The sequence below is a fragment of the Canis lupus genome, chromosome 26 (assembly GCF_003254725.2).
Source record: "Canis lupus dingo isolate Sandy chromosome 26, ASM325472v2, whole genome shotgun sequence".
NCBI lineage: Eukaryota > Metazoa > Chordata > Mammalia > Carnivora > Canidae > Canis > Canis lupus.
Genome location: NC_064268.1, coordinates 25,971,709 through 25,981,953, shown reverse-complemented (window position 1 = coordinate 25,981,953; position 10,245 = coordinate 25,971,709). Strand labels below are relative to the sequence as shown.

Here is a 10,245-nt window from a genome sequence, read left to right as displayed (position 1 = left end):
GGGAAGAAGACAAACCATAAGAGTCCTGACTCTGGGAAACAAACAAAGGGTTGCAGAAGGGGAGGAGAGTAGGGGACAGGGTGACTGGGTGAGAAGCACTAAGGAGGGCATTGATGGGATGAGCACTGGTGTTATATGTTGACAAATTGAGTTTAAATAAATAATTTTTAAAATATTATTATGCCTGGGTGGCTCAGGTGGTAAATGGTCTGCTTTCAGCTCAAGACATGATGCTGGGGTCCTGATATTCAGCCCAGCATAGGGCTACCTACTGAGCAAGTAATCCTTTGTCCCTCTCCGTCAGCTCCCCATTATCTTATGACATCTCTCTCTTTCAGATAAATACATAAAATATTTTTTGTGTTGAGTGTACACATTTAGGGATGCCTAGGTGGTTCATAGTTTGAGCGTCTGCCTTTGGCTCAGGGCATGATCCTAGAATCCCGAGATGTAGTCCCACATCAGGCTCCCTACAGTGGGTTTGCTTCTCCCTCTGACTATGTCTCTGTCTCTCTCTGTGTAGCACTCATGAATAAATAAATAATTTTTTTGAAAAAAATAAATATACATCTGTAGGAGCTCCTTGTTAGCTCACTCACTGGAGGGTGGGATTCTTGATCTCGGTTGTAGGTTTGAGCCCGATGCTGGATGTAGAGGTTTCTGAAAACTAAAATCTTAGAAAAAGAAAAATATATAAATATAAGTGTAATATTTCCTAAAACATAGTATGCTGGTGTGTGCTATCATCTGTATGGATTTCATCTATACTACACATTTTATGAGCAAGAAAGTATTAGTGATGTTAAGATTTTAGTATTAATAAACATTTTATCTAACAGTTTAGAGGGTCCACGGATACTGTCGTTAAGAAAGCAAAGAGTTACAGGGAGGCACATTTTCATGCCAGCATCCCCGAGGAATATGCTCTACTGTGGTCACCAGTAAAGGGATTCAGTACCTTAGGGCCTGTGTCCCTGCTTGGGAGCTATGGCCCCAGGTCTGTGGCCCACCTCCTCATCTGTCTCTGTCACTGTGCTTAGCATCACTGTCATACACCTGACTGTAAGCTCCACAGAGGCTTCTCAATGAAGAGGACCAGATAAAAGGACCCAGGGGTTTTTGTTTCACTTCCTCCTTATCTGAGATGCTGTGGGTAAGTGAGGCTGCTCCCACTGCCATGTTGTATACCACAGTAGTAGTCAGTCTCATCCTCAGGATGGGCTCCTGTGATGGTGAGGGCAGCTTTCTTCCCACAGATGGATCCAGAGAAGCGATCAGGGACCCCAGAGGGGCGGCTGTTTGTGTCATAGATAATCATGCGAGGAGCCTGCCCTGGGGTCTGCTGGGACCAGTTGGGGTATTTATTGTAGTGACTGACCCAGAGCTGAGGCCACAAGTGAGTGTGACTGTCCCTCCCCTAGACACTGACAGTGATGGGTCCTGGGTCACCACAATCTGAGAATCAGCTTCTAAAACGAAAAAAAAAGAGAAAGGTGCCATTATGGGAGACAAGGGTCACATGAATCCCTGCTTCTCTGTGCCTCCAACAGATGCAGAATCCATTTCCCTGACCTGAGCCATAAGCAAGGAGCCTGAGGAAAAGAACCATCCAGGCCATGGTGGGGACCTTCACTGGAGGTGGGCTCCATAGTCTCTTTGGCTGGAAAAGGCTGTCCGAGAACATTTCCATGACTCCAGACCTATGAGAATAAGCAAGTGCTTTATGCAAAGCAGCTTTCTCTCTCTCCCTGCCCCACGGTCACCAGCAAGTCACCTGGGAGATCTTGAATGGGACAGATTCTGGGACCTCACACACACAAATGTCTGCAGGGTGACCTGGGACACAGACTGGCAGGAAGACATCTATCTCCAAATCAACGACCTATGACCCTGGTGACCTCCATCCCAAAGTTCCTCTCTGAGAATCCTGACACCTGTATGAAGAGATGGATACATTCTCCAACTCCTGGCCCAGCCTCTAAATCACCTCAACTTTAAACCCTGTCTGGAACATTTTCTTCCCTCCCCAGGGACATTGCTCCTTGTCTCTGGAGGATCCTAGCAGTCACTCCTCCAGCCATGAGGACACTGGGAATCTCAGAGTCCTTGTGACAGATGTAACGCTGGTGCTCTCCTCTTTGTTAATCAGGGACCATGTATGCAGTAGTCCAGGGAGAGCTGACCAAGGATGTCTCTTTATCAGAAATGAACCCAACTTTCTGTGAACAAATGATCCTCATGGTCCATTTTGAACTCCATTTCCCATTGTGTTTTGCTGAGGATCAGAGGGTCCTGAAGGCTGTGGAAGGAACTTGGAGACTGAGGACTGGCAGGAGCATAAGGAGTCTTCAGGAACAGGGGAAGATGAAGCTCAGGCCATGTGTTTGCCCAAGTGTTAGATACCAAAATGCCTGCCATTCATTTTGTAACTACTTGCAAATTGTTGGTTTGATAAATCATGCATGTTCCTTTTTCCTTTCTCTTCATGTTTTAGAGCCTGAAATCATATCAGAGAAAAACAATCATACTCATGATCTTCCAGTTAAACTAAGGCATCCCTGACACTTTAGAAAACAATAGGTAATTTCACATCTATCAAATTTTGAGATGAGGAATGATATTCATACAAAGAAAAAAGAAAGAATGGGGAAATCTAAAAACACAAACACTATTTATTTCCATATATAACTATAAAGTAGTGACATAGGGGGATCCCTGGGTGGCGCAGCAGTTTGGCGCCTGCCTTTGGCCCAGGGCGGGATCCTGGAGACCAAGGATCGAGTCCCACATCAGGCTCCGGGTGCATGGAGCCTGCTTCTCCCTCTGCCTGTGTCTCTGCCTCTCTCTCTCTCTCTGTGACTATCATAAGTAAATTTAAAAAAATTAAAAAAAAATAAAGTAGTGACATATACGAGAAAGTCCAGTAAGAAATAACAAGTGAAATGATGGCAGACAAAGGACTCAGGCACTTAGTCCCTATTTCATCAAGAGCACAATTGGAAGTCATAGTATGAGCAAGGGTCCCTGAGGGTGGCCACCTGGACACATTGCCCCAGGCCTTCCCCAGACAGCAGTGTCCTATTGACTTTCCAGTGGGGAAGATCTGGGTGTAGATCTGCAGCCAGAGCAGAATGGAGGGATTTTTTTAATAATAAATTTATTTTTTATTGGTGTTCAATTTGCCAACATACAGAACAACACCCAGTGCTCATCCCGTCAAGTGCCCCCCTCAGTGCCCATCACCCATTCACCCCCACTCCCCACCCTCCTCCCCTTCCACCACCCCCAGTTCGTTTCCCAGAGTTAGGAGTCTTTATGTTCTGTCTCCCTTTCTGACATTTCCCACCCATCTCCTCTCCCTTCCCTTCTATTCCCTTTCACTATTATATTATGCTGAGTGAAATGAGTCAATCGGAGAAGGACAAACATCATATGTTGTCATTCATTTGGGGAATATAAATATAAATAAAGAATGGAGGGATTGATAGACTGGAGACAGAATCACCCAAGTGCCCAAGAGTCCTCACAGGAAGGAAGGTGATAGAGCAACGCCCCCGTGGGTCCTGAGTGATTCTACATGAGTCAGGCAGGAGCTTCCTCTGGGCAGTTCTTGTACCTCTGAGAGGACATATTGATGCAGGCCAACCAGGGCGCTCTAGAGATCACTGTGTCCCTGTGGTGCGTCCTGTCACATCACTGTTCTCTCCCACAGGGCACGAAATATAGTTCATCTTGAATTAACTGGGGAGTCACGGTAATCAGCCAGCCTCCCTCACCTTGAAGGGAGCCCTGAGCCTCCCCTAGAACCTGTCTCAGGCATCCTCAAGGCTTCCCAGGTCAAATAAATCCTTTCCTACTGGGAAGGTCTGGAGCCACTGGTGAGCACAAGGATTGGAGACTGGGTGTGGAGAACCCAGGGCCCAGGATCCCCTCTCAAAGTTGGAAGATGCAGACAGAAACCCTGTCCCCCGCTGGCTCTAGGGTGATGCAGGCTGTCCCTGGGGAGAGCTGTCTTTGGGCTGTGCTGCTCATCTCGGAAGGACCATGCTGATGCACTCCATTCATGAGGGTCTATGGTACCCAGGAGACCCATCAGTGGGACAAAGTGTGAGCAGATAAAACTACAGGGTGCCCAGTATGTAAATAACAACAAAAACAGTGAGATATAGGTTTCCTGACACAAGAGAAGTCATTTTAGTCCCCAGCTATATTCTGGGATCTCTGTCCTAGTGTTTCTCTGTTCCCAGCACACATCTTGCAGATCTACCTAAGAATTAAAAAGAAATACAAAACAAACAAACAATACAAAACTCAAACAATACTTGAGGATTTTAACAGGACAAAGAGAATGGGGACCTGACGGTTTCTACCAGGCCAGGAGAGATCCTGACCACATCAGAGAACACAAATCACTGTTGAACCCACCAGTGCTGATTCAAAGGAAGCCAGGCTTTGCACTCCTTACCCCAAATGAGGAGCCCAAACCCTTTCTGGTTTACACTGGCTCTGAGACCAGGTCCTCAGCGCCTTCCCCCCTGTGGGACAGTGACCTCTGCTTCACTCCTGAACAAAAGAAACTATTTGGGAAGCCCAGGGTGGCTCAGCTGTTTCACACTGCCTGCAGCCTGGAGCATGATCCTGGACCCCAGGATGGAGTCCCAAGTCGGGTCCCTGCATGGAGCCCCCTTCTCTCTCTTCCTGTTTCTCTGCCTCTCTCTGTCTCTCTGTTTCTCTGTCTCTCTCTCTGTCTCTGTCTCTCTCTCTGTCTCTCATGAATAATAAACAAAATCTTAAAAAAAGAAACTATTTAACGTTTCTCCATACTTGATCCCTGCAAAACTTACAATCTGTCATTGAGCACTCTTATACTTTTATAACAATATATTTATTAGCACAAGGGTTTAAGATTCTGTTTTTCTATAAGATGATATAACTGGAAACATCGGTTATATTATCAAGATGGTTTTTTAATTTAATTTTTAATAGACTATTTTTAGAATAGCTTTATTTTCACAGAAATACTTTTTTTTAACTTATTTTTTATTGGTGTTCAATTTACTAACATACAGAATAACACCCAGTGCCCGTCACCCATTCACTCCCACCCCCCGCCCTCTTCCCCTTCTACCACCCCTAGTTCATTTCCCAGAGTTAGCAATCTTTACGTTCTGTCTCCCTTTCTGATATTCCCCACACATTTCTTCTCCCTTCCCTTATATTCCCTTTCACTATTATTTATATTCCCCAAATGAATGAGAACATATAATGTTTGTCCTTCTCCGACTGACTTACTTCACTCAGCATAATACCCTCCAGTTCCATCCACGTTGAAGCAAATGGTGGGTATTTGTCATTTCTAATAGCTGAGTAATATTCCATTGTATACATAAACCACATCTTCTTTATCCATTCATCTTTCGTTGGACACCGAGGCTCCTTCCACAGTTTGGCTATCGTGGCCATTGCTGCTATAAACATCGGGGTGCAGGTGTCCCGGCGTTTCATTGCATTTGTATCTTTGGGGTAAATCCCCAACAGTGCAATTGCTGGGTCGTAGGGCAGGTATATTTTTAACTGTTTGAGGAACCTGAGTAAAAGACACCAAGATTTCCCATATTCTCCCTGTCTCACACATGCATAACCCCTCCTTGCTATTGACATCCCCCATAAGAATTGTATATTTGTTACAATTGATTAACCAACACTAACACATTATTATCACCCAAAGCCCATACTTTACATTAGGGCTGACTCTTCATGAGCGAACATTCCATGAATTTGGACAAATGTAGAATGACAGGTACCCATCATTATTTTATGCTACAAAGCATTTTCATTGCCCTAGAAATACTCTATAACCTCCCCCCTCTAACCTTGGCCACCATTGATCTTTTTATTATCTCCATAGTTTTGTCTTTACTAAAATGTCATATAGTTGGAATCATAGTATGTAGCCTTCTCAGATTGGCTTCTTTCACTTATTAATATGCATTTAAACTTTCTTCATATCTTTTCATGGCTTCATAGCTCATTTCTTTTTAGTACCGAAAAATATTCCATTATCTGGATGTACCACAGTTCATTTATCCATTCATCTACTAAAGGACATCTTGGTTACTTTCAAGTTTTGACAATAATTTTTTTAATAATAAATTTATTTTTTATTGGTGTTCAATTTGCCAACATACAGAATAACACCCAGTGCTCATCCCATCAAGTGCCCCCTCAGTGCCCGTCACCCACTCACCCCCAGCCCCCGCCATCCTCCGATTCCACCACTCCCAGTTCGTTTCCCAGAGTTAGGAGTCTCTCATGTTCTGTCTCCCTTTCTGATATTTCCCACTCACTTTTCTCTTTCCCGTTTATTCCCTTTCACTATTTTTTATATTCTCCAAATGAATGAGACCATATAATGTTTGTCCTCCTCCAATTGACTTATTTCACTCAGCATAATATCCTCCAGTTCCATCCACATTGAAGCAAATGGTGGGTATTTGTCGTTTCTAATGGCTGAGTAATATTCCATTGTATACATAGACCACATCTTCTTTATCCATTCATCTTTCTTTTTTTTTTTAATTTTTTTTTATTTATTTATTTATGATAGTCACACAGAGAGAGAGAGAGAGAGAGGCAGAGACACAGGCAGAGGGAGAAGCAGGCTCCATGCACCGGGAACCCGATGTGGGATTCGATCCCGGGTCTCCGGGATCGCGCCCTGGGCCAAAGGCAGGCGCCAAACCGCTGCGCCACCCAGGGATCCCTCCATTCATCTTTCGATGGACACTGAGGCTCCTTCCACAGTTTGGCTCTTGTGGATATTGCTGCTATAAACGTCGGGATGCAGGTGTCCCGGTGTTTCATTGCATCTGTATCTTTGGGGTAAATCCCCAGCAGTGCGATTGCTGAGTCGTAGGGCAGATCTATTTTTAACTCTGAGGAACCTCCACAGTTTTCAGGAGTGGCTGCTCCATTTCACATTCCCCCCAACAGTGTAAGAGGGCTCCCCTTTCTCCGCATCCTCTCCAATATTTGTTGTTTCCTGACTTATTAATTTTCCCTATTCTCACTTGTGTGAGGTGGTATCTCATTGTGGTTTTTATTTGTATTTCCCTGATGGCAAGTGATGCAGAGCATTTTCTCATGTGCGTGTTGGCCATGTCTTGACTAGAATGTCATACTGGTTTTATATATAAATATTTTCTTTTATTTGAAACGCCCTTGGACGTTGTGGTTCAATTCCAGGAAAGGCTCCAACACATCACAATGACTGAGCCCTCAGCCCAGGGGACACACTCTGTCATCCTAAGGGGCTCAAGTGCAGTTTCTTTGCTCCTTTTTCAAACTTCCTGTTCACACTCCCTCAGGTCCCCACCTTCCTGTCCTCCCCCTTTGGGGACAAGGGCCACACACCTTGGAGAAGTGGATGGGATGATATTCCCCTGTGAGATCTGTCATGGACCCCAGACTCCTAGAAGACATTCTCTGCCTGCGCGAGGGTTCTGTGACTCTGGGGTACAGTTTACTGAATTGTGACCACACAGCAGTGTGGTGTGGACGCTGACACAGGGCCCCATAGGAGAGTGACATCACCACAAATACCGTCACCTCACACACTCACCTTCCTCCTTCCTCCACATGCTGTCAGTCACTGGTGTCCTTACCACCTCTAGATTCCCGCCTCTTCCAAAATACAATGAAATTCCTATGATGTGGAATTTAGCCTTTTATATGTTATTCATCCTGAGGAAATTTGCAGTTAATATTCATGCATGTTTTTGAACTTAAGAAATTATTTCTTTAAATGTTGACTACTATTACCCTCTCCGACTATACATCAGTTTGGATTAAATCTTCCTTACTTCAAGTCTGGTCATTTTATAAAAATCTGGTATAAAAAAAGTGTGCAGATTTATAATTGCTTTGAATTGTGTTGATTATGAATAAAGTTTCCATAAACATTCACATGGGGATTTTTCTCTAGAAAGCTTCTTTTCTTACCTTTTATAATTCTGAGTGTGGCATTGATTTATGTGTTCCATGTCATCATCAAATAATAAGAAGAACTCATCCTCTGGTTGAAGCTAAGAAATAGTGATCCCAGCTGCAAAAAGAGCTGACATGTGCTTCAGCAGAACAGGGATGAGGAAGAAGGACCATGATAGCTTCATGACCTAAGATTATTTCTTTTACTGAGAAATCAGAAGATCCCAAGTGAATGTACACTAGCCTAAAAGAACCTGTCCCTGATCATGAGGACAAAACTGTCTCTTTCCTTTGACACCTTCTGTGCACAATGGGATACTCTGAGTTACTCTGAGGTCAGAGATGATCAAGCAAGTGACATTCCCGGGAGGTCCCCCAAATGCACCTGGGATCAGGGCATCAACTGAAGAATCAGCAGAAACCCAGGGGGAGCCTAAGCAGGCAGCTGCTGGGGCACTCACTCACTTTGCAGTCGGGTAAGTAGGTTTTTGTCTCACTACCCCACAGGCCTGGAGGACCGTGGGAGCTTTGAGACTACTGTCGTATGTTGAGCAGTAATAATCAGCCTCGTCCTCAGCCTGGAGCCCAGAGATGGTCAGGGTGGCTGTGCTGCCTGACCTGGAGCCAGAGAATCGATCAGGGACCCCCAACGGTCGGTTACTACTACCATAGATGATGGTTCTGGGGCCTGATCCTGGGAGCTGTTGGTACCAGCCTACACTATATGTACCAATGTTGGAGCTCCTTCCAGTGCAGATGGTGACCCTCTGACCCAGGGAACCGGACACTGAGGCCGGCTGAGTTAGCACAGACTGGGCCCAGGAACCTGCAAGAAGGAGAGAAATAGGATGATGCTGTATCCTGGACCCCACATGTCCTCCCAGGGCCCCTCCACTTGTCCCACCTGTGCAGTGAGTGAGGAGGGTGAGGAGGAGACGGGACCAGCCCATGGTGGAGGTCATCACTGATTCTGTCTTCAGTGGCCCCTCAGCTGAGCAGAGCCTCCCCTCATCTCTCCCTTCCCCTCTTCATCCTCTGAGAGAGGGAGGGGCCCTTCCTTGCAAATGAGACCCCAGCTCTCTTAACCCTCCCTGGCCCTGGGTCAGGTCCCTCTGTCTGAGGATGTCAGGGGGGTGGGCAGAGGAGGGGCTGTTTGGGGCTGGGGTGTGGTTAGGGAGGTCCCCGCTGTGAGTCCAGAGCAGAGGCCACAGTCAGTGCCAGGAGGTCTTTCCAGCTCTGATCAAGCCTGACCCCTCATAAATATGCCTCAATCGCCTTGTGGCATCCTGACACCACCTCACCCTGCATGACATGGGGATCAGTTGGCCATAGGACTCAGGTCCTGTCTCCAGAGCTCTATCCACTTTCCTCGTATGATCTGGACATGTCTCCCCACATGTGGTCTCCCATGACTGCGGCATAGACTTTAGGCTACACTCTCATTTCTTGGTGTGAGGGACTACTAGGTTGCTCAGTGGTAAGCATCTGTCTTTGGCTCAGGGCATGAACCTAGAGTTCTGGGATCAAGCCCCCCATCCGGTTCTGTGCAGGGAGCCTGCTTCTCCCTCTGCCTATGTCTCTCTCTCTCTGTGTGTCTCTCTCTCTGTGTCTCTCTCTCTGTCTCTCTCTCTCGGTCTCTCTCTCTCTGTGTCTCTGCCACAGATCCCTTGGTTTTTCTTGGGCCGCTCAGGACTGAGGTGGTGTCACTACACCAATTCGACTGACATCACTGTCACATCAAGAGGACTGAAGGGTCCCCATAAACAAATGGCCTCTTCTGCGCAGGATACTTAGACCTTCCTCCTATATGATGACCCTGGTTGCAGCCCTCTCCTTCTCTGAGTTTTCTGAAATACTGAAGACCCAGGGAGCAAGATTTTCCAGGTTGTGGGGGAAGCCCTTGTGTGCTTTCCTAGAAAGGTTACACTTAACATCGTTGTCGTCTCTCACTGTTTTTTGACCTGTTTTAAACTTAGTTTAAATAAATAAAACGTTTTTTAAAAAGGAATGATTTTGGCCTTCATTTAAACAGACATTTATAAACATTTTATAAAATGATTTGTCTCTTTTTTTAACCTCATGGGTCTGATCATGCAGGCAGGAAAACCTGAAGTGGTGCCCATGAGCCCCCATGAGGACCCTGTTGTATGAACTTCACAGCCATATGAGTGCTGGAATTCCCATACACAGACGAGCTTCCTGGATAAAAATTCCAGGTCCCACTCATATCTGGGGTGGGCAAAGCTGGGGCCTGGGTCC

The 10,245-nt window shown here is 45.8% G+C and overlaps 1 gene segment (V, D, J or C); it reads right to left on the bottom strand.

Moving 5' to 3' along the window:
- Positions 1 to 8,447: 8,447 nt before the first annotated feature.
- On the bottom strand, positions 8,448 to 9,058 carry LOC112676867 (immunoglobulin lambda variable 1-40-like). The segment is given in 2 exon segments: positions 8,448 to 8,812; positions 8,891 to 9,058. Coding segments are annotated over 2 exon segments (423 nt in total).
- Positions 9,059 to 10,245: the final 1,187 nt, after the last annotated feature.